The 24,577-nt window shown below is 36.3% G+C and overlaps 1 protein-coding gene across 1 annotated transcript in view; it reads right to left on the bottom strand.

The window, feature by feature from the left end:
* Nucleotides 1-20,919, bottom strand: part of LOC131434823 (sine oculis-binding protein homolog A) — a 69,902-nt gene extending 48,983 nt beyond the window's left edge. The window contains exons 1-2 of the mRNA XM_058601994.1: nt 20,057-20,919; nt 13,261-13,798 (exon numbers count right to left, since the gene is read on the bottom strand). Of these exons, the coding sequence (XP_058457977.1) occupies nt 13,261-13,353 (93 nt within the window). The 5' untranslated portion in view covers nt 13,354-13,798; nt 20,057-20,919. The remainder of the gene's footprint in view (nt 1-13,260; nt 13,799-20,056) is intronic.
* Between the last annotated feature and the right edge of the window lie 3,658 nt (nt 20,920-24,577).

Here is a 24,577-nt window from a genome sequence, read left to right as displayed (position 1 = left end):
TTTACCTTCCTCATATATTTTCAAATGGTTATAGTCGAATGACGAGTCCTAAAAACAAGTGTTGTAGTAGTAATTCTCACAAATTCAGTCAAATTTTCGAATTAAAATACGAAAATATTCCTAATCGAGCCCTACAGTGGAAAAATCGATTTGACGATAGATAACAACCGTTTAAACATTGCAAGATGGGCCCTTTTAAGAGGAAAAACTGTTCATTGTGCAAACTGAAATTTTTATTTCCAGTAAGCTTTCAGTATGTAAAGGACCTCATCGACAAATAAATCTATTTTCAAGCGTACAATATTAAAGTAATACTTTTGAAACAAGTTCAACTTCAACAGGTGTAATCCATCGCCAATAAATCTAATCTAATCTAACCTAAAAATCTGTCGTCGGTAGCTTGAAATTTATCAGTTAGTTACTGGAGATTGAAAATCCACGACGCACATTGTGCAAAAGTGACTATCCAGCGAGCGAATGGAGCAAATTTTCAATTTAGTCATCCACCTGCCTCACTCACAGCCAGTCTGACTGAGTTAAACATATGAGGGAGCATACATTTATAGATCCCGTTTTGTGCAATAGTTTGTACTGTAAAGAAACAGTCGAGAGGATGACATCATTATGGCAAGCTGTGATTGGTTCGTGAAAATATAGGTCAATTCAAACCGATTTATGATATGTTTAAGTTAAATTATTCCGAATCGATTAGTAGTTAAATTATATAAATTCATCAACAAATGACTGAGTTATAGGCTTTCAAAATTATGACAGGAAAAGGTTACGCGGCTAGTTTTGCATTTTTTAATTGATATTCGGCCCCGTGTAGGAAACAATGAAACATTTTTGATACTGTCAAAGTATGCAAAGTGCCTTTTTGTGACAAAGCCTACATGCTCAGAGAGTTTCATTAAAAACTGAGAGGGTACTGCCAACTCCAAATGCGACTCGGTACAAAATCCATTGTATTAAAAATGAAAGAAGCAAGGTTTTGAATTCCGAGTGCGATACACACAATAATTCGTCGAATAAGTGCTACCTAGAGAAGACGATGTTAGCATATAACAGAACAGAATTTCATCTGGGTTATGGGGCATAAAACCTTTCCACATTAAATTTCGGAGACTAAAATGATTGCAGTATAAACATTATACACTTAATTCAACAAATCCGGTTGTTTATTTCACAACAATAGTACATAGTTATATGTACATTAGAAATAGTTGATTATGATGTTAATCATTATTGCTGTAAAATTCTCAAACTTTGTGTGATATACCCACCATTGATTTAGATGCCCGCGGTTACTATTCCCCATCTTGAATTCATTGATACTATTTGCTTTCTTCTTAGTTTCCGCTTGACTAGAGCCCAGTACGTATCTATTGGGTTCTGGACAATTTCATAGATTGGCTGTTTATGGCACGAATTTGACCTCTTGTTACCTTATATAACCTTATACCATTCCGTGACCTGATTTTGCATAGTAACAAAAGGCCAAAACATAGCTGTTACCAAAAAGGCCAAAACATAGCATAGTAGTTGCTTCTGATAAATGTTAGCATTTGTCCATTTGTCGGGAGTAGATCTGTGCGCCGAGTAAAATTGTCAACATCAGCGGATAAAGCGTCATCTTGACCAGCGGCGGCGATGAATCGCCATTTCTTGAAAATATCGGCGGCGGAGGCGGCGCGATTCGGCGTAATCGATAATAAACATATTATTAATTTTAATATTGATTCACACAGGACAATTTCTCTATTTTATTATTTTCTCAATCTACAATCAACGATCCTAATGGTTATATGAGCCATTAAAGCCAACGTAGTGAATAGAGTTGGTAAATGGTTTCGAATGCAGCGAATTAAAGGAGCAATTGAGATGAGAAGGAGTGCGATTATTTGGAGATGGTCGACTATTGTTTAAATAAATATATCATTCATACACAAAGGGTTTTTTACAATGTGAAAGAAATATAAAGTTTTATTCGGAACTATTTTTCAAATTTCTCGCGTTTTCAGATCAGACTGCTAAGGCTACTGTTTTAATTGGAGGCTAATGAGTGGAAAAAAATAAATATATCTTTTTCGTATACTTACGTATGTAATTGACATAAAATTGATTTTTCGCTCAAATTCATTCAGATATCGAAAATAATATCAAATTAACACCCGATATCTCTGAGATTACTATGACGTTCATTTCCTACAAACATACAAATCTGATTAGAAAACAGTTTTATCAAAAGCCTGAGTTACAGTTATTAAAAATGTATTTCTCACCTAAAAAGTAAGTAATCTGGAAATTTCGTAGACAGGTATTATTATACTGTGCGTAATGTGTATTTTACTCATATCGTGTGGTATAATGAAAAAACAAGAAAATTTTCCAAAATTCTGCCAAACAGTCTATTTTAATACAAACTTTCTAGAACATAACGACATTTAAATATATTTTTTAGAGGCGAACCAGCTTATTGGCACAACGACGCCAAAATGAAATGTAGAGGCGCTGCTTGTTTAAAGATGATTTTTTCAGTACGAGCTGTCAAATCGACAGGAAAACTTTTAATTACTCCACATTTTTAACGATTTCTAATAAAAACGGGTAAATTCAATTGAAAAATCATAGTAGAAGTAGAAGAAAATGTTTTTACTTTGAGTAGGTAACGTTGATCTTAATTTATTGTGCGAAAACTAACGTTTATTTAGAATGGAGTATTAAACTTGGTTCAATACCATTTTTCGAATGCCCGGAAATAACAAATGAAGTCAAAATCCAAAATAAATGGTACTCGATCGCTATACATTCTAGTGCTCGAGAAATCAACATTACACTGGTTTCTGTTTGAAAAAATGTTGATCTGAAAAAACCTAACCTTACCCAGTTTCACACATTTCTGAAGATTTTACATGTTTAATCGTAGTTTACACATAAAACTAGTAGTAATCACTTTGAAATCGATTTTCTTCGTTTATTGTTGATTGTCAGTACAAAGAGACTATTGCCAACATGAAAATTTTCCGAAGAACCCTTCATTTTTGGATTCATTTTTCATTTGCAGGTATCGCTACCAGTAATTCAGTTTTGCGATAATGTGCCAATAGCTCAAAACCTTTGAAATAAAGACAAAAAATAGACTTTGAATCAAATGGTATTGACTTCGGTTGACGTCGCTAGTACTGATTTTCAGTATAAGAAGGCGAAAAACTCTTTAGTGATTAATTTTCAATGATTTGTCATGAAAACTGTAAACAATTTTCCACATTGATAAAATCATTTTCTCGGCTGATGTAATATAATCGGCGGCTTGATTAAAATGTGATAACCGGCGCGTTGATAATCTTTTTCTTAAATCGGCGGCGTGTCGAAACTATCGAAGGCGCACAAGTCTAGTCGGGAGTATACTTTTCGATTTGTTCCACTTCCAACCTACCGATTCACAGTCATGCGCTGGTCAAATGATTTGCAAACACAAAACACAGTACTTTTCGATAGTTTTAGTTTCGTGACAAGATCGCATACTGATTATTTTGTATTTTGCAGCCGTCCGTACAAAATTCGTTGACGCACTTCCACTAGATTTGACGTCGTTTTACTGACTGTAAACATGTTGTACGACGAAATCAGGGATGCCAGGTCATTTTTTCAAAAATCTGTGATCAGCCAAAAACCTGTATGTGAAAATCTGTGCCCGTTTTCCTCACCATAATAGCAGATCCAAATCAATTTGGTGAGCAAAAAAAAGGTCTCACTACCAACACGCTCTGTATCTTTTCCCTCAACCGCTCTGTACTTTTTGGTGCTAAACTGTGCTCGATTTCAAAAATCTGTAAAAATCTGTGATTTATTCCAGAATCTGTGAAAATCTGTGATCATTTTCAGAAATCTGTGAAAATCTGTGTCATTTTCAAAATCTGTGCAGAAAATTGAAAATCTGTGAAACACAGATTAATCTGTGAACCTGGCATCCCTGGACGAAATAAAATGGAGAGTTTCAGCTGTCATAGAAGTGAAACATTACAGCGATCCGTAATCCGCAACTCTCAAACTACACTGAAAGAAAAGCGTCCGAAATTTAACTTAGAAAGACTTTAGAAGTTTTCATAATATTCTATTTAATAGATCTTAACTAAAAATCCAAATGCAAAAGGTTCCAAGTAACAAATATGCTGATAGATAATGCAAACAGAGCATCAAATGACCGTAATTAATGAATTCAGTCACTATTTTACTATTTCGTTTCATCCGGCCATTTTTCAATTTAAAATTCCTCTCTTCAGCTCTAATGTTTTCCTTAAATCATTTCAGACTGAAGACAGCACTATACAAAACAGAAATCTCTTTGGTCAACCCTGTTTTTTAAGCAAATACTTGTTAATGAGTAAATCTTTTAGAAAGTTTTAGGACTTAAGCATTCGATTGCTAATCAGTAACTTAAATCAATTGAATTATTTACATTGTCTGAAACAATAGGGTTGTTACAATTTACATTCCGAAACCAAACATTTCAATTTGATTTTCCACTGGCGCCATTTTAAATTGTTTTAAATTTATGAAATCAAATTTATGAAATCAAATAGTCGTATAACCAAGGGGAGAGTCGCTTAACACAAATTATATTGTGCCTCTAAAAAAACACGTGATATACTGTGAGCCTAAGTGTGCCACGCTGTTCCCCATGAAACAGCTACTTGTCAAAACTGAGCCTTTTGTGTGCCGCAACTGTGCAACTGTATGAAAACGAAAGTGCCAATATTGATAAATGCGCCAACGCATTGTGTTAATGTGTGATTGGCACATTGTTCAAAGCGTCCTCCCCTTGCGTATAACTCTTTAGTTGGGCAGGCATGGTTAGTTGACGACCAAATACGTTGATTTTAGATACACTGGATCATCATTCCTTGTTCCTGAAGTACCGGGAAAAAGCTCATGTGCCCCAAACCGGAAACACTCAAATCTCACAGAAACGGCCAGACCGTTTTCCGCAAGCTCTGATTCAAATGAAAAGTATTAGGTTTCCATAAGTTGCTATACAATTGTATCCAGATCTGGTTTCCGGCTTCGAAAATAAAGGGTAGCTTAACTCTCTTAATTTTCTCAGAAACAGCTGAGTCGATTTTCAGTCGATTTTGGACTCAAATGAAAAATAAATTGCTACAATAAATAGATTGCTTTTGATTTTTTTTCGGATCTCACTTCTGGTTCCGGAGTAACAGGGTGATATATGTTCAAAATCTTAAACCGTCATTCAGAGCGAAAATGCGAAAAACGAAGAATTACTATAAACTTGCGTAATAACTGAAAAAGTTATACTAGTGTACGTACAAATAAACTTTTTTGTTCTTATTCAACATTGAAAGAAAAGTTTTTAGAAGAATCCTTTTATAACATTAATGAAAACATGAGTTATATGAGAAAGGCATCATAACACCACTAGGTGGAATAAAACAGGTTTTTATAGATAGTTTAACACAGTTTCTAATTTGTTCGACCTACATCAGTTGTGTCATCCCACATGATTATTGCTTTAATTGACGTGTGTCTTCACTAAACTTCACCCAATGTGAATCGCGCGCGAAGAACCCGTAATACACGTAAAATAACTGATTCCAAATCAGAAAAATATGCGGCCAGGTAATTCAATACGACTTAGCGTACTGCTGTCCGTTTTTCCGATATTGAAAACACATGGAAATCGACCCCGCACTGGTAGCTACTGATGAACACACTCCGACGACGCACATCGATACACACGACATACGCCCTGGCACGGTTGTCGCCATGGAAAGCACATTCTAGTAATCGAAGCCAACTTCATTATTTATTGCCCGCTCTTCGGTGGTAAATATGTTTATAATTAAAGTTTTAAATATCCGTTTCATTAATTTGCCTTTTGATGGTGACTTTCCGCATGCAATCATGAGAGGAACATGAACCGAGGATGGAGCGAGTATGCGACTTATTCAGACGATGGATATTTGTTTCAAGTTTCAACTTAAGCTCGAGTCGCGTCTTGAATTGGATGATCCCCAACTAGCAGCTTGCAACCATCACCCATCTATCCGCCTCCAAATCTGAAGTGCTGCAAATGCTAGTGAAGGATATTGCTTGCTACGATTGCCACTAGCTACGAGTAGCTGAGAGGGAATGAGTAACAGTCAGTTCAGTACTCGTACAGCCGTTTGGAAGCTTGTTTTGTGAGTGAACCGAGCTGTGCTGAGATAAGATGAGATGGTGTTCCTTGTAGCAACGAGAAAAGTATTCCGTTTCACGGATATCATGTTTCGTTGTGATGTTATTCTCGATTTCGAAATTGTGTGATGCTTTGTTCACTGGTCGGTTGAGACACTAAAATGACTGGCTGTTTTAATTAAGTAAGGCGATCTCTTGGGATGAATTCACCAGTGGTACTCCTCAGCTGTGTTGGTATGAACGATATCCTCAGCAAAGTAATTAAAGGTAAGGTTCATAAAAAAATTCATTTTAAAATTGCCTAAAGAAAGTTTTGAAAAAAATCATTATTGATTAGCATTAGATACCGCCCCTGTGTTGTTATTCCGTTATTGATCAGGACCAATTGAGCCTGCAAAACCTTTTTGCCATATAGAAGAGCTATGCAATCACTGTGAAAACCGACTTTTAACCGAGACCCGAAGGGCCAAGTGTCATATACCATTCGACTCAGCTTGACGGACTGAGCAAATGTCTCTGTGTTTTTTCTGTGTGTATGTATGTAACAAAACTATGCACTCACTCTTCTCGGAGATGGCTGAACCGATTTTCATAAACTAAAATTCAAATGAGAGGTCTCATAGTCTCATAGCCTGCTATTAAATTTCATTCCGATCCGGCTTCCGGTTCCGGAGATATAGGATTATATGCACCAAAAAAAGGAAAAAATATGCACTAACTTTTTTCAGAGATGGCTTAACCGATTTTCAAAAACTAAGATTCAAATAAAAAGTCTTATGGTCTTATTGCTTGCAATTGAATTTTATTTAGATCCGACTTCCGGTTCCGGAGTTACATGGTAATATGTGAAAATTAGAGAAAAAGTGTGCACTCAATTTTCATTTCAACGGCTCAACCGGTTTTCACAATGTAATAGCGTGCTGGTGGTGTAGTGATGTCAATAATAATAATAAAAATAATAAAAATATTAAAAATAATTATAATAATAAAAATAATAATAATAATAATAATAATAATAATAATAATAATAATAATAATAATAATAATAATAATAATAATAATAATAATAATAATAATAATAATAATAATAATAATAATAATAATAATAATAATAATAATAATAATAATAATAATAACAATAATAATAATAATAATGATAATAATAACAATAGTAACTCCATTTGAAAAAGGGCGGGAAATCTACGATTTCAGACGTAGATCATTCATGTCTTATCTTGATCATACACAGAAAGAAAAGATGAAACTTACACGACATGTAAACCAATCGTACTATTAAACAGACATCAGTTGAAACGAAAAACTGATTTAAAGCTATGATTGATGTAAAATTACATTGAAATGCATTTACTTTTTCATCGAACAAGGCTGTATATTTACAAATCGCTTAGTTTTGTAATGTAACATTCCATTCAATTACCTGCTCCAAATATGTGCATGAAATCCAAATATGTGCATGAAAAATTCACAAAATATTTTTATCTGTGTATGTGATTTTTCTCCACCAACATCAAAGCTTATCGAATCATCCTATGATTGAACTTACATAAATCAAGAATCATTTTAGCTCAAAATCACTACCCATTGTGTGACGGAAGATCAGTACCGATATTGATCGATGTGATTTAAAATTCACTGATCAACTAATCTTGAAAAGATTCTTCGGCAGTGATTTCGTTTTGATGAGGTTTTGGTCTTTATTTTCTCAGCCCTGTATGCTACACTAAGGAAATATAATTCTTTACCTAAAACAATAATATATCTGTGTACCCCTAGGAGGAATAAAACAGATGATTTCAATGTTTCATCAATTCCAACCAAATACTTTTGTTAGTTTTTAAAATTGATATTAATAAAATAATTCCGATGATTTTGTAGTTTTAGGGATATTTTTTAATCTAATGACAGCATGTATTAAATCGATTTTTACCTCATATTTGTATGGTTTGTCATACATTTTGAGAATGTATTGAGATGAATTTCATTTATTTTGAATTTGTGACATGTGACATAGGGGGGTGGGGGGTCTTTGCTTCTGTTATAATTTGTGACAAAGGAGGGATGGGGAGTCAAAAATCGTCAAAAAAAAACGTGACGTCTTTTATGGACAGACCCTAATATGATATCCAAACTCTTCATCTTAAGAAAAATCTTGAAAAAAGAAAACTTCGTATGTTTTGTATTGGATTTGACAAGGAAATTTGCTCATTGTGAAATATAACTGTCGGAACTCTTGTTGAAACGACCTCTTGAAAAATTAACGAACACTCATCGTATCTTTATAGTCGGCTTATAAGCAATAATAACAGCATATTATGATTAATATATACATGATTACATCGCTCCCCACATTAATGAAATGTCGGAATGAGAAAGAGATTCCTAATCGACTGTTTTCTGGGTGCTCGATTAACACAATTGACAGTGACATTATAAACGTCATTAATATTTCGCTCATGTGAATAAATGTGTGTAAAAGTTAGGCGACTTATGCCATTCCTTTACATACTGGCTAGAGGAATGGATAATTCTGACTAAGGTAAGCCTTTTTGTTATATTCCAGCGAATTTCACAGTTTATGCTGGAATTCTAAGAAGAAATGGTTAAGGACGTCAAATGGTGAGATAACTAAGTCCTGACAAGTTCCTATCGCATGCCTCCCTGAGCGTCTATGATAACATTTGGTCAATAGAACGGCGTCGACTGGGTGCTATCCCTTTCTGCGTTGGTAGCAGAATGAGAGGGTGCAAAATGGCTTATAGGTTAAAGCCCATCCTAAAGTGCAATATTTATCATAGTATATCGCAATATATCCCGGGTTGACGGTTCAATGCATAGGACGCTGGTCTTACAAGCCAGCTGTCGTATGTTCGAGCCCCGACCTGGAAGGATTCTTAGTGTCAGTATGATCCATAGTACTAGCCATGCAATGATTCTGTACGCTAAGAATCGGCCGCGAAGTCTGTTGAAACAGAAAGGCCAAATTCCACTGAAGGAATGTAATGCCAAGACTTTGCTTGACATATCGCAAAATATTATTATTATTATTATTATTATTATTATTATTATTATTATTATTATTATTATTATTATTATTATTATTATTATTATTATTATTATTATTATTATTATTATTATTATTATTATTATTATTATTATTATTATTATTATTAAAATAGAAATTTTATATTCCCTGCAGTACTACGACGAAAGAAGAGCATAGCTTACACTACGACATTAACTGTTATATATTGTATCATATTATATTACATAATATTATACTTTATTGTATTATGTTACACTACGTTATGTTATATATAATTATATCTACAAGCGGTATGTCAATCGCATTCAACAGAATCTGTGCCGCAACCCGAAGGGATTCTGGTCGTTCGTCAATACAAACGTCATCGACATGGACATGTTTGCAGTAGATGTCCGAATGATTATCACGGCTATAAGCAAAATCAAGTCGTCATATTCACCCGGCCCGGGTATAATTCCCTCAGCTGTTCTGAAAAAAAATGCTCCGATATTTTAGCTGCTCCGCATTCTGCATTATTCAATTTGTCGCTTCGTCTGCACAAATTTCCATCGGAATGGAAACGCTCTACGATGTTCCCCGTGTTTAAGAAAGGGGATAAATGCAATATAGTGAACTACCGTGGCATCACCTCGCTGGGAGTGGAATTCAAGGTATTTGAGTCGTTGATTTACGAAAAACTCTTTGCATCTTGCAAGCAATACATTAGTCCCTACCAGCATGGATTCTTTCCGAGTCGCTCTGTTGAGACTAATCTCATTAGCTTTACATCGTTCTGCATGGATCGAATATGCAAAAAACTGCTAGTGGATGTGACCTACACGGATCTAAAAGCTGCATTCGACAAAGTCAATCATGACATTCTGCTCGCTGAACTTGAAAAAATGGGATGCTCGTCTGGATTCTGCGACTGGTTAAGATCGTACCTGGTGCAACGAGAATTATCTGTCTGCGTTGGAAATAGTTCTTCTGACTGCTTTTCCAACTGTTCAGGAGTTCCGCAGGGCAGCACACTGGGTCCATTGCTCTTCTCACTATTCGTCAATGATGCAGCTTTTGTCCTACAGCGTGGAGGAAAATTGTGTTTCGCTGATGATGTTAAAATTTATCACGTCGTTCGTAACCAAGCTGATTGCCGAGAACTGCAGAACCTCCTGTGCATCTTCAACGACTGGTGCGAACGTAATATGATGGTCTTGTGTGTCGCCAAATGTTCTGTAATTTGCTGTCGAAGGACCAGGATTGCAGTTCCGTTTGATTATAACATCGCTGGGACCCCGCTTCAACGTGTCGACCACGTCAAGGACCTTGGTGTCGTCTTGGATGCAAGGCTTACATACGTTCGGCACTTCTCAACTACGATCGACAAAGCGAATCGTCAACTTGGATTCATGTTCAAGATATCGAGTGAGTTCCGTGATCCGCTATGTTTCAAGACCTTGTATTGTTCCTTGGTTCGCTCGCTGCTTTGATTTTGCTTCTGTTGTCTGGAGTCACTATCAGGAAGTGTGGAGTGCACGTTTCGAAGCTGTGCAGCGCGGATTCGTCAGGTATGCACGTAACCTGCCACCCACGTAACCTGCCACCGTACGCCGACCGCTTTTGTTTACTGAGTCTCGACATCCTAACTGAAAGAAGGAATGCATCAAATGCTACCTTTGTTGCCAAAATCTTGCTTGCTGAGTACGATGTGCCAGACTTGCTGGCTCGAATCAACCTATATGCTCCTGCCCGCTCACTCCGACCGAGGACTCTACTGTTTGAGACTCCGCAGTTCACGAACTACGCTGCAAATAGCTTTCTAGCTGCTTCAATTCGCCACTTCAACGAGGTCTCCGAGCACTTCGACTTCAATCGCACTTCTAACAGCTTCCGTCGGCGTTTACTATCAGTCCGTCCGTAATTTTAATTTTATTACTTGACCACTATGTATTTATTATTGTTGTTTGTTCGTTTTTAGAATTAGACAGTTCCATTAAGACCATGTTGGTCAGATGGACGAAATTAAACAAAACAATAATAAAATAATAGTAATAAAATATCATATTGCATTATATGTTTTATGATTTATTATATAATATATTTTATGTTTCATTGTGTTATATTATATGATGTTGTACTGTATTATATTATGTTATATTGTATTCTATTGTATTGTGCTCAATTATATCGACAACGGAGAGGGGCAGGGGTGCATTAGGGTATCTTACAAGTAAATAACTGGATGATGGAGTGGATTGCAAGCCTGAGTCACGTGGGGGAAGCCTTTTGTTTCTCCCTGACGGTCTGAAATTAATAAGATGCGCCCTTCTAACACACAAAGCATCAGGCGGGCTTAAAGTGGTATAGCAAAATTCGTTATTATATGGCCGGATGTTTTTGCTGGAAGGCGCCGGGTCCTCAAAACCCATTTTGGCCTTCTTAACTGCTGCTATATGAAAGCTATCTGATAATAAAATTCGAATCTACTGTATGTCTATTCGCATACACTGGTAATGCCTTGAACTGATAGTGGCTTCACACATACACATACATGCATACAATTCTAAGAAGAACTGGTTATTAACTAGTATATCAGAAAAACTTAAAGATTTAAATCTATATTCAGTTATATAAATTTTGAATTTAGAAATAAACCGAAAATCAGTACGAAAACGTGCAGAATCAGGAAAGAATAAGAAAAAAAAAAGAATTGACTATTCAGTCCGCATCTTCTCACTCAATTCCGAGCCAGCCGGTTGGAGGCGAAATTCTTTCGGAATCGGTTGTTGCACTGTATTCCGCGTTAATTCGGATTTTATACTGAATTCCACATGGAGTTCTGAATGAAAAATTTTCACCCATTAGGATTTGATTCGGAAATCATTCCGAACTGATAATGTGGGTCATACTTAAGAATTGCCAATAACGGTACCCAGTTGATAAGGCTTATGTGCAGTCCGTCACTCGGTTTCCTAAGCAACTTACGCATTGACACGCTCACCAGTCAGTCAGTCACATCGAAGAAAAAAAACATACATTCTCGGACAACGGCAGTATCCGATTACAACATTTGAAAACGAGTTCAAAAATAACTGCTACCGAAAATCATACCTACTATGTTTTCGTATCGTCCGTTTTCTATCTCTCTTCATCACATTCAGCATAAAGCTAAACGCGATTCCCAAACTTTGTGGCGTATTACCTGTGCAATACGATGTCACTATCGACGAATTCAGTCTGCGACGGTCTTCTTCGAACGCAAGCAAAATTGTTTACCTGTCTCGCGTGCAAAACTATTTTTAGGAAATATCTTTCGAACCACATTATCAGTGGGAGATAGCTAGTAACTGCTAAAGATATAATGAAAGGAAAAAAAATTAAATGTTTCACTAAAGACGTCAACATACACTAAACAAAGACGAGAAGAGTTATTTAAATGAATGAGCGGAACAATACAAAATAAATTAGTCTTCTAGTTCTATTCCAATTGATTCAAAGACACAGCTCATTCTATATTATAGTCACTTTGCGTCATATTAAAAAGCTATGATACCCTATGATAGCTGGATCACCAGAAACCAAAAATAAATTAGCATAACAATAAAACGAAACACACACAAGAAATGTGATCGGTACAAGCGATTAAAAATACAACTCCACATTTTGTCCCACTTTTAGTGCATTACACTCGTCTTTAGGAAAAATGCACGAAAAAAATTTCTTCTATATCCAATACAAATCAGGTGGTGTCGGATTACGTTCACCATATCGGACGGGATTGGATTACCGCAGACGCGTTACTGGCTCCGGCTTCCTATTATGCCGTTCGACCGTTCAGTTTGCTGTAGTCCTCGTGCTGTGACTGTAATGTGGCGAAACGAGAGAGGGTACCGGTAATTTGACCAGCAAGCAAGTGGGATTTTAAATGAGTTCTGGTAGAACTTTGACCGTGTTGAATCGCTAAACACGAAATTGCGCAACCGAAAGACACCGGCGCACAATTAATTTAGCCAAGTACTTACCTTAATATTCTCCGTTTCGCTGCAAACCTCCTTCTTGACCTTAATCCGGTGGGGCGAAGAACTTTTGGCCGGCGCTGCCATGACTAGATCCATAAGTCGACGATTTCTGACTGATTGGTCAACCAGCAGCCAGGTCAGCAAACGTTCGCCTCGGAGTTTACACTCGCGCTTCACGTAACCCGTTTCTGTCGTGAAATTTGATCCTTTTCACATGCCTCTATGAGCAATCGATCGTCGGTTTCGGGCAGAAACTAAAAACATCCAAACACATACATACACACACCGCACCCGAAGGTAGTCAAACGGTGGACTGGGTCAATGATGTGACGTCACTCTATCCGCCGACCGCAATCCAATGGAACCGTAAAAAACTCTATCCCACGCGGTTCAGCCGAGCAGAAAAATATTTGATCCTCAAATTCGAGCACTTATTGATCGGTGCACGACAACGGCAACGCAATGTTTAACGACATGATCCGCATCTTTCTTCGATCGGTGTTTGGATGGTTCGGGATAGAGTTATCACGATTATGTCAGCCTAGTGTGAAAGAGATAATAACGAATGAATATTTGAGTTTAAAATTGATCATATTGTAATTTTGTTTTCATGACGCAAGAAATTGCAAAATTTGTAGTTGGTGCTCTCTTTTGCGTTTAACTTTATATTGCATGAGTAAAAATTGTTGAAATTTTTGGTAAAAACTAGGACAGAAATCAAGTGAGAATGTATGATATCTTGTGTGATAGATTAATAGATTGATCAAAAGCAGACATTGGAATAAACGTACTATTGAATTGGTGTGCTTGATTCTTAGAAATAGTTAGTTAATATTCTGAAATTGTGTTTATCGATTCACTGACTGATATACAACTGACATCCTATAAGTTCATGGAACGGACTTATCGCGGCCACACTTTTTTATTTGTAAACATTAAAATTAATATATCAGAAGGTCTTTTTGAATTTTTGATACTTTTGTTGTTGTTGTTGTTAGAATAATATTCCTATACTTACGGTAGAGCATATTATATTGTAAATTTAGAACATTACCTAAGAAAAGACATAAACATTATTTCCCTTAACCACTTAGTTTAATGTTCATAGAAATATCACAAGCTGTATTGATTCACCTGAATATTTTCCATATTCATACAGTATTTTGGGTAGGGATGAGAAACATCAAATTCGTGTGCGCCAAAATAGCAACACCCATATAATTGACTGTAGACTGATTTCTCTCTAAGCTGACAGGATCTGCTATAAGCCTACTCCTGTGGCGTTCTTTACTGTATCTTTCAAACGTTTTCATGTAGCTCGGCCCATGGCCGCTCGTCGCCAGCCACTCAACTCCTGGATACTTCATAAATCCTCCTTCACTTGATCGATCAACCTTGCTCGCTGTGCTCTTGTTGCCGTCCGGCATCCTAATGACATGCCCAACCTATCGTAGCGGTCCAATTTTAACTGTCCGTACGATAGGTCGTTCTCCAAGCCCAAGTACACGAACTCGTCAACCACCTCGAAATAGTCACTGTCCATCAATTTTTATTACGCATTTTAGTCCGATGTACGTTTCCATCACCTTCTCAAAGTTACGTGTCACAATATCAATGTTGTCAGCGAAGTCAAAAAGCTGTACGGACTTTCGGACGATCGTGCCACTCGTGTTGACCCTCGCTCTATGAACTCTCACCCCATCCAAAGGAATATTGAACAAGCGACAAGAAAGTCCATCACCTTGCCGTAGCCGTCTCCGATACTCGAACGGACTCGTGAGCGTTCCAGATACTCGGGCGTAGCACATAACTTTATCCATTGTTGCTATGACCATTTGCGACAGTTCATCCGGAAAACCGGATTCGTGCGACATAGATGTTCTCGATAGATTGTGTCGTATGCCGCTTTGAAGTCAACGAATAGGTGATGCGATGGGACATTGAATTCACTTTACTTCTGGAGTATTTGTCGCGAATATGTGGTCCGTTGTGGCACGGGCTCCAGTAAATCCCGCTTGGTATGCCCCTAATAATTCCTTAGCTATTGGTGATAGACGACGGCATAGGATTTGGAAGAGTACATTGTAGGTGGCGTTCAGCATCGTGATTGCGCGGTAGTTGCAACAGTCAAATTTATCACCCTTTTTGTACAACTCCTTCCATCCATTCCTGCGGTAGAATTTACACCTCTCAAATCTTAGAAATCATCTAGTGCAGCGCTCTAGCCAGTGCTTCTACGCAATGTTTGGCAGCTTGTAGTAACTTCAACTGATGCGCGAATTCCTCAGCACTACAATCGCTACAATCGAGATTGAGCCTCGGCGTTCGTGTTCGTTTTAAGCGCATACAAACCGAGCCAAGATAGTCGTCCGAATCAATGTTTGCTCTGCGGTAGATGCGATTTTATGCGTATGATTGAGGGGGGCGATTTTATGGGTAGGGGGGAGGATATGGGTATTTTTCGAATGGATATGATGAAGTGGTATCGAGTATCGATGTCTAAAAGGCATTCAAAAATCCGAGATGGCGGCTTACAGGTGGTCGAAGTTCTTCAAAATCCAAACAATTTTTTTTTGTATGGGTGTCGAGTATCGAAGATTAAATCCATTATGTAACTCCTGATGGCGACTTTAGGAATATTTTTTGAATGGAAGTCAATTATCGATGTTTGAAGTCATTTGGAAATCCAAGATGACGACTTCCGATTTGTCGAAATCCTTCAAAGTCCACGTAAAAATCATTATGTTCAGAGATTTTACAGAGATTGAATACCGCCACCTTGAATTTCACAATGATCTCAGATGTCGATATTCGATACCCATTCATCATTACTATTCGAAAGCTACTTATATTGTATGAGTATGCATAGGTTTAAAAAAAAGCGACAAGCCCAAAAGTCGCCATCTTGAATTTCAAAATAATGTCTGACATTAATATACGACATCCATTCATCGATCCACAAATAGTCACATAGCTGTTGAAATTGTTTTTAAAAACCATTCTCACCTCACTGAATGCTATCAAGTTTCAATGAACATCGCTTCATAGATGATAATCGTGAAAATGGTATTGTATGATTGTCATTTCATTATCATGCACACAGGGAAAAAAATTGTAAATATAACCAAATTTGGGTTTCACGCAACGTTTTTTTTGTTAAAATAGTGACAAAAGAAAATCTGGTTTGATATAGAAAATATTGCTGCTTGAAACTTCAAAACATGATAATCAATTGTACTCAGTGTGTTAGTTTGTTTCAAACGACATTTTGATAAAAGCAACAAATATTTCACTTGTGCGTTCCTGTCAATTTCTTGACAAACAATTTCACAATGAATTCAATTTGAAAAATTTATTATGAGTGAACGAACTTTAGACAAAGTTAGGAATTGTTGTGCTTTGAATTCACAAACTTTTTAGTTGAAATAAATTACCTTAAATTTAGCTATTTAATCTAACGCTTTTCTTTTTTGAAATCATACATTTTTGTTTGTTTTTAAAAATAAAATGATTTCTCTCAAACTAATTTACAGGGTTATATTTTATACTACGTTTATTTCGATTTATATTGGTTTAAAAATTTCTAGAAAACAATTATCTTTAATTTTGAATTTTTCAAGACATTTGATCATTTCGTCATTCCCGTTGCTACACGATCGAATTATTCACACATTGCAGTGAAGCCCTTTTTTTATTTTTATGGCATCCAAACGATTCGGTACTCCATCAGTCGGGCCAAAACAGAGAACCTGCATCAAATATTTTTTGTAAAGAAAATGTGTTATTTTAAGCATTTTTTTAAAATATGCTTAATCATCAATACATACACTTGAATTGTTGGAAACCCCCTAGGAAATTAAAGAAGCAAACTTCTTACGCGTGAGAAAAAAATGTTCTGGTTTATATGAAATAAAACTAACGCGATTCATTTAAACTGTAACTTATGTCTTTTTCGCTTGAGAAAACTGAAACTGACCCAGGGTAGTTTCATCAAACAAACACTTTTCACGAAACTGTTTTGATTTCGCACTTAGCAACGAAGGTTTGAGGCAACCTGATATAAAAACCAGGTTCGAAACTGACTCGATTTTCAGTTCAACAACGTTGAAACTAGGTTCGAAACTGGCTTCAAATAAACTGTTTGACAGCAGTTAGAGTGGAAACTGGGTTAGGTTTGGCATCAAGCGAAAACGACATTAGTTGTATCATTACACAAATAATATCATAGATAAATTGAACCAAGTTTTTTCTTGATATGAAGCTATAGCAGGATTGAGTCAACGAGGAAATTGCCGATAACATTAATTCAACTTTGGTTGACATGTAAAAAATTGTTAGTTTATTTCAACAATAAACTCAGCCGGAACTAATATATTTTTGGTTTGGTTGAACCAAAATTTTGAGTCAAATCAAACAGAGATCATTGTTTTTGTTGAAGGGAGGAATTGGATTGTAACAATCATATTCTAGCTTGAAATGAATATAAATCAAATTTAAAAAGCTACTAACTGTACTGTTATTTTAAATATGCTCAATTTCTCTGCGTGTGTGTGAGTTCATAAAACATCACTGAAGTGATATTGATTTTACGGAAAGTGATCATCGATGCCGAATTTATCGGTGATAGTTGATTATTTGATATTTTCGAAACACTGATAAGGTTCGATTAACTCATTTTACTAAGATCGATCATGATTTAATATAATAATGACAACATGAACCTTGTTGTCATTATTATATTAAAACCTTAACATTTACTGGAATTTGTGTTTTTTTTTCAATTCGATGCTAGGACTGATCAAGTGAGCTTCAATTTTATAGGAGTTTACTATTTTGTCTTTCTCTATAGAAAAGTAATAAAATTTCCGAAAAAAAACGACATTCGAACGGAGTCTCGGAAACCCATAGTGCTCTATACCATTCGACTCAATTCGGCGAGTTCAGAAAATATCTGTGTGGATAAGTGCGCACTTTTAAAAAGATTTTTTACCGCTCAATTTTCTCCGAGATGGCTTAGCCGATTTCAACAAAAAGCTACTAGCTTTTTATATACTAGCGATGATATAATGGTAATAGTGACGTAAACAACAAAACTAATTTTGGGTGGTGGGTTGAGTTAGAACATCAAATGGTTGTTCATTCTGACTCCAAAGATATAATCGTACAAGTAACGTAACCTAGAAATCAATGCCTATCTATCCGCACAATTATTTCAGAAAGTGACCAATGATCAAGTTGAAATGTGGTATTGCTGATACATTTAGTTTCAGGAATGTGGCCGAATATGTGACGAAAGCGCTTAAGCCAGCTTTTGTAAACTGTATAAATCAATCGGAATGAATTTGAGCCCAAATTCGTTTTTATCCAGATAAAAGAGGGCAGAAAATCTCGTGATAAGACTGTGTCAATGACAAAAGAAAAACATCACACCACTAGGTGGATTAGGAGTAGGTTTTTGTGATTTCCAGTCTATTTTCTGTCAAAGAAAATAAGTTTTATTTGCTCAGCTGGGAAAATACATCAATTTTAGCTTCCTAGCCAAAGCTGATTGTGAGTGAGCTTTCAACAGATGTCAAAAAAGTGTGGAACCAGAAAACATTAATCAATTCGTTCAAGAATTAAAAGAGATTCGGATTTAGCGTATGGATACTATGTTGAAATTAAAACTTAGAAGAAAAAAACTACAATGATCAGCCCAATTTGGTTGTCCGAACCATTGATGAGGAACAAGGTAACCAAAATTTCTAATGATCGACATTTTCAATCAAACAGTTCAATCAATCGTCACACTTTTGAATCCGCAGTTGCATGATAGTCTGCTTAGATTGATCTTTATTAAAAGCCAACACCGAACACGCGAACACAGAATATGGACTCGGTTTGTCTTGATTTGTATTTGTTTTGCAGCCTACGAAATTACATCAATATCCCCAATGTATGCAATTATATCTTTGTACATACTTGAAATACGGTTACGGGTTTCGATATTCAAGCTTCTCTTCGCCAAGCTTGTGTTCAAGTTTTTTTTATGCACGCAGTTATCTTATAGCGTTAAGTTTCTCTACTATTACTGCCATTCTGCGATGTCGGTTGAAGCGATAAACTTTTTCTCATTATGTATGGAGTTCATCTTATATAAATTAGAAATTAATCTTAAGCACTCAAAATTTACCTTTGGGGTAGTTGCAAATTTCTCAGGCGGACACGACATAACATAGAATTTCCTCCCAACTCGCATGACACAAGATTAGAGCATACCAATTAAAGCTTCAAATCGTTTTATAGCGCTTTTTGTCTCGCTGTCTTGCAACAACTTCCCTTTGACATGCTACACGTAGGACTGAAATGTTAGCTATAATTTAGCTTATATTTATAGATTTGCGTGCTTCCAACAGTTTTGCTTTTGTATTGGTTTACCAATCAGAGCGATGTTTTCCCATTGATATATCGTTTACTCCTTCAAAACGATCGCATACGTTAGGGAAATCCGGTATGCCGGAGATTTTTAGCAGACAAAATAGGACATTGCTAGCTTCTAATAAACATTTGAAAATACATGGCTATGAATATTCAAGTCAATACGTAAAAATATTTCCGATCAATTGGTGAAATAATATTACTGATTGAAACTAAGCTGACTGAGCTGTAAGTGTTTAAAAGCTGACCGCATGTCTACTTGTACCTACTCTTGAATTTCTAATTTGCTCCCCTATATAAAAAACAAAGATGTGTTCCACATCAAAAATTAAAAAAGCTGACAACGAAAGATTCCCTTAGTTGCCCAGGTATTGAAGCTTACCTGCGTTCTACTCAGGTACAAGCCTCTAACGAGGCCTGCACTAATTGGTACCCGGCATCTGAACGTGAATTTGCTGTCAAGCCAATTAATTCGCCCAGTGAAAAAGTATAACTGAATGTTTGCTAACTTCCGTGCCAGGTCCCGTAATATTCTCCACCTCAGAACTGGATCAAAATTAGCACGATACGTATGAATTCTGCGAGTTACTGTTTTAATTCTACCAACACCGAGAGTGAATCCATTTCGCTAGACATCGTCAGTAGAGCTTGGTGATATTTGAACCGAGCTCACACAACGCGCGCGATTCGTATTGGAAATGTATCAAGTTACACTTATTTGCCTGTTCTCTGTAACTCAGCCGGACTCTGCAGTATAAAATTCTCATTCACAGACTTTTATGCTGAAGACCTCGAAATGCTATTTTTAAACTTTTTTCTCCAAATTGCCAGCAGCTGAAAAAAACACTGTGAGCATCCAACCAACAAGCGACTGACTTAAATGAATCATTTTCCTGCGAATAAAAAAATATCACAAAACACCATGCGTCTCCGTCGCAAACTGGCACTGCTTCACTATGTGTCGTAATTGATAATCCGTCATCTACCGATGCCAGGTGCCAGGTTGTTCTTTTTCACTTTTGGCGGCACTAACTGAAATATCTACACCGGCGGGCATGTACACTCAATTAAAAATAAATTTCCCACGAATCACACACATGCAGAACCACAATCGCAGGAAGGGCCGGAGAATCTGATGTGCACTTTGGTAAAATATGGACCAACCAGAAGCATATAATATATTATAGGAAAACGCACATGGAACCGGTTTACGAGCACAGGCGAAAACACGTCCACTCCGAACGGCATTTGAAAAGAATCTGACCGAGCGGTTGGCTCGCTGCGTTGTGTACCTTCGCAATCATTCACCCGCAAGCTACTGCTCCTGCTGCTGCTACTGATGATGGTGATGATGGTGATCATAGTGGTAATGGCAGAAAGAGGATATTGAATTACAAAACGGCACAAGTATGGTTGTGCGAATCAGAAAGGTTCCCATTACTCCTGTACGTAACATAATGTTTTGATTCTTTTGTGATGCTATGCGGAACCGTTGTAATGCTCGCAGAGGATTTTGTTCCGAAGGTCAAAGATCATAATTCGCAGTTTGTGCTCATTTTCGAGTCTTGAATGTTTTTCGAAAGTAGGGATGGAAAACTTTTCGATATTAACTTGAAATCGACGAAATCGATAATTTATAGCGTTGACAAGAAATATCCATATTGCAACCATGATGTTGAAAGTGAAATTATAATTTCATGTTTTAACTCAATGAGAGATATTGACTATTGACGCTTTACTAAACAATAAGTAAAGCAGATTTACATAAAATTAACTTCTACACAAAGACCTTCTATAGGGTCTACTTACAATCTCAGAATATAGCCATTGTCGAAAAATACTGAAGCAGTTTACTTCGCTTTCCCTAGAAAAATATCTGAGAAAAAAATATCTGTTTATTTAGAAAAATGTAGAGAATAAACTCATATTTCTTTTTCGAATTTACGCTCGACGACAGTGGAGAAATCTGCTTTTCCGTTTTGTAACAATGGCTGTTTTACTAAGATTGTAAATTGCCCCTTAAGAGGCGGGTAGGGTCTAAAACTTTTGAAAAATCATTTATTATTTTCTTTATATTTTCTTTTTGTAAAACATTTCAATGGACCTTTATCTGTGGATATCTCATTCTGAGAAGAAGCAAGAGCTTGTCTCTCAGGCCCAACATTTCTACTTCGATTGACTTCAAAACTTGACAAAACATTCTTGAAATGTTTCATTATAATAAATTATAAAAGAAAAAATATGACTTTTTGAAAATACGGGCTCCCTTGAGTAATAAATTGTTTCCATTGATTTTATAGACAAAAAATTTTAAACGCGTTTTTCTCGAAAGCAGGTTTTGAAAGTCCACACACTTTCTACATAGAAAAAACCAGACCCCAACGTTTTCTTTTTCATTGTTTGTTACTTTGGGGTGGTTTTACAGCTACAAAATGGCGGATATTTTCGTGAAAAATCGTAGGTTTCACTTTGAACCACCACCAAAACTTTAAAAAATCCTAAAAAAAAGTCAAACAGAAACGTTTGGGTCTAGAAAAATTTCTACTCTAACAATGCCGCATTCATTTGTTCACTTCTGATTAGTCTGCGCTGAGATACAGTGGACACAGCAAGTCATGATTTTCAAGAAGCGTTCTCAAAAATACCTCCTCACCGACTTATTTCTTAATATTTTTCTACGAAAAAATTACAAGATGTTGTTCGAATGATGCTTTTTATCATGCAAAACATTAGATTTCACTTTGTTGAATGATAATTCTGGAAAAAAAATCGCAAAAATGATGATTTTTTTTTCATCGTTTAAACCCCACCTAATAACCCCCACCACCCACCCCCTTAAAGGTTGAGGCCAGTAGGTCGCGTATAACCCCGTGTCTCGCTCTGCGTACTACATTTTTCTCCATGCTCTCTCGCATATGTACAAAATGACTCTCAATGGGCCGGGTGACCAGAAAAGTTACGATATTTACAAATTTGCATAAAATGTGTCTGCATCCAATAAAGCTACCGCTTGTTTGGCAGCTTTGATGAGCCGATTTTATTTCTCTTGCATATTTCGTTACGTTACTAGGAAACAAGAGCAGAAAACAATAGCGCCGCCATAGAAATCGACTTACCTTCACAAAAATAACATTAACTTCAACTTCAACATATCGCGATAACATACATGTTTTATGCACTTATCGCATCTAAATTAATTATCTAGACATTGTCAGGATAGATTTTTGATCCATGCTTTTGAAGGCGAGATATTCAATGAACAAGTTGAAAAGCGGCGTTTTCAGCGTTGCCATTCTTCCTTCAGAAAAAAGACTTTCCTGACCGCTAATGTCAATGAATCACTCTGAAATTTTCACAGTATAATCAAAACTAATTTTCTAAAAGATTGTCAGTTGGGTTTTTTTATATTCGTCACCGTTTCTGAGAAAATAAAATTTGAAGCGTGAAAATAGCCCTCTAAACACTGGCCTCGGCCCTTAATAGCGAAGTGCAACAAACAAGCAAACAACAACTTTTAGCCAAAGAATAAAATAATAGCTAAAGAGTACAGTAAGTAATCCAAACGCGTCTTCAAGAAAAATCTACGGAGGAAAATGCAACGATTCTTCTTTAAGGTGTCTTTGAGAGGAATTATCTGATTTTCCTCCTGTTTTTAAAAGGTTCAAAAAATTTTTGAAATCCTAGAAAAAAATTAGAAAGTAGACACGAAGCTGTTCCATGGGCATCAGTGTTTGGATGAACGATGCAGTGTAGATTAGTATATATGCTTCACGGGGTACGATATTCACGAATAAACCTGCTTTATGAACCAAGTCGCTTTTGAGGAAGCGTGAGTCTTACTGTTTTATTGGAATGGCTGTCCATGCACGACAATGGAAGAGAGCGAAATATTCACTCCTACTACTGCTTTTCTTTATCTCGGTAAGAGAGAATATTTAAACCCATAATTCATAGCAAGCAAATATCTTCACTAGACTGGCTTGTTTTGAAGATTAAATATTCACACGCTCATTCAATGTTACTCTCAAGTGAGTCATTTGTACTCACTTTTGCTTATTTAATTCAAATGTCAAAAAGTGAGTAATACTGATTTAGAAGACTGAGTAACTTCTACTCAATTTTTAAATTGACTCACAGTGCTTTGAAAACGTTGTGTGAAAATTTACGTTCACTGAACTTTTCCCTTTGTCGGAGGCGGAACCACAGACTAACAGACAGGACACTCAAATTAGATTCTTCAATCATTTTAACGGTAATTTCGAATATTCCTTTATTTGGGACAGTACTCACATGTGTCATGATGGCGCCACGTTACCCTATCAAAAACATCCTGTCTGTCATATAGACTGTGTTTATTTTTTTCATTTACCAACAGAGTTGCCATTCATACAGAATTACCTGTAATGTATTGATTTGTATACGTCCATGCGAATTTCATGCAGGATACAGATTTAATACATATTGCCAAAACTATATACATAATTGTGCCTATTTCTCATCCTCCAACGCAAGACAAAATCGAACCCGTTTTGTTACAATATTTACTTGCTTCTGGTCTGCCGCCACTTAATTTCTGGTGAAAACTACCAACACAATAAAAAATAGTCTAGATGAACAACGTTGAGTCAAATAAATGGTTATCTTCCAACATCGCGAAAAAGTTAAATATTTTATCAATATTTATTGTGACGATTCATTTTCAAATATTTTGATGAAATCAGGCATCCCTGCAAGCAGCTGATCGGTGTTGACAAACGAGGGGAAACCAACTAGTAAAAAAACTTTTACATAACACAAGGGGTGTACAGATAGTAAATAGTTCGCGCAGTACAATATAGGTGGAGCTAGTGCATAACGAAAAATTATTTTTTATAAGAATTTACTCATACTGTCATGTCTGTTA

This window comes from Malaya genurostris, chromosome 3 (genome assembly GCF_030247185.1).
Source record: "Malaya genurostris strain Urasoe2022 chromosome 3, Malgen_1.1, whole genome shotgun sequence".
Classification (NCBI taxonomy): Eukaryota; Metazoa; Arthropoda; class Insecta; order Diptera; family Culicidae; genus Malaya; species Malaya genurostris.
This window is presented reverse-complemented; position numbering and strand designations above follow the sequence as displayed.